At 60.3% G+C, this 1,328-nt stretch overlaps 1 protein-coding gene across 1 annotated transcript in view; it reads left to right on the top strand.

Annotated features, from left to right (window-relative positions):
- The window catches only part of LOC139024389 (uncharacterized), a 9,969-nt gene extending 9,163 nt beyond the window's left edge, over positions 1-806 (top strand). The window contains exons 5-6 of the mRNA XM_070439162.1: positions 3-325; positions 369-806. Coding sequence (XP_070295263.1) covers positions 3-325; positions 369-806 — 761 coding nt within the window. The remainder of the gene's footprint in view (positions 1-2; positions 326-368) is intronic.
- Positions 807-1,328: the final 522 nt, after the last annotated feature.

The following is a 1,328-nucleotide window of genomic DNA, read 5'->3' as shown; positions in this document are numbered from 1 at the left end:
AGCGAGCCCGAGTGTCGGTTACGGCAGCGATCCCCCAGAGTGTGTACGGAGCGATCCCCACGATTGTGTACGGAGCGATCCCCCAGAGTGTGTTACGGAGCGATCCCCCAGAGTGTGGCTTACGGCAGATCCCCCAGAGTGTGTCTACGGAAGCGACGAATCCCCAGTAGTGTGGTACGGAGCTATCCCCCGAGTGTGTTACGGAGCGATCCCCCAGAGTGTGTTACGGAGCGCGATCCCCCAGAGTGTGGTTAAGGAGCGATCCCCCAGAGTGAGGTTACGGAGCGAGTCCCCAGAGTGGGTACGGGGCGATCCCCAGAGTGTGGTACGGAGGCGATCCCCCGAGTGTGGTTACGGAGCGATCCCAGAGTGTGGGTACGGAGGCGATCCCAGATGTGACGGTTAACGGAGCGATCCCCCAGAGTGAGGTTACGGGAGCGATCCCCCAGAGTGTGTTACGGAGACGCGATCCCCAGAGTGAGTTACGGACGATCCCCCAGAGTTGGTTACGAGCGCGATCCCCAGAGTGTGGTTACGGAGCGATCCCCCAGAGTTGTGGTTACGGAGGCGATCCCCAGAGTTGGTACGAGCGATCCCCCAGTATGTGGTTAGGAGCGAATCCCCAGAGTGAGGTTACGGAGGCGACTCCCCAGAGTGTGGTTACGGAGCGATCCCCCAGAGTGGGTTCGGAGCGATCCCCAGAGTTAGGTTACGGCGCGATCCCAGAGTGGTGTTACGACGCGATCCCAGAGTGTGGCTACGGAGCGCGATCCGAGCAGTGTGGTTACGCGAGCGATTCCCCATGAGTGTGGTTACGCGATTCCCCAGAGTGTGAGGCTTAAGACCAATCCCCGAGTGGGTTACGGATTCGATCCCCAGAGTGTGTTACCGAGCGATCCCCAGAGATGTGGCTACGGAGCGCGATCCCCCATAGTGGTGGGGTTACGGAGCGATCCCCAGATGGAGGTGTACGGAAGCGATTCCCCAGAGTGAGTACCGAGCGATTCCCCCGAGTTGAGGTTACGGGCAGCATTCCCCAGAGTGTGTTACGAGCGATCCCCAGAGTGTGGCTACGGAGCGTCACCCAGAGTGGTTACGTTGACGCATCCCGAGTGTGGTACGAGTCGATCAGAGTGAGGTCGGAGCGATCCCCAGAGTGTGGTTACGGAGCCGCGATCCCCAGAGTGAGGTTACGGAGCGATTCCCCAAGGAGTGAGTTACGGAGCGATCCCCCAGAGTGTGTACGAAGCGATCCCCCGAGATGGGCTCGGACCGATCCCCACAGTGTGGTTACGGAACGCATCCCCAAGAGTGAGTAGACGAGCGAT

The sequence above is a fragment of the Salvelinus sp. IW2-2015 genome, unplaced genomic scaffold (genome assembly GCF_002910315.2).
Source record: "Salvelinus sp. IW2-2015 unplaced genomic scaffold, ASM291031v2 Un_scaffold1451, whole genome shotgun sequence".
NCBI lineage: Eukaryota > Metazoa > Chordata > Actinopteri > Salmoniformes > Salmonidae > Salvelinus > Salvelinus sp. IW2-2015.
Note: the sequence above shows the minus strand (reverse complement) of the source record. Positions and strands in the feature narration are given on the sequence as shown.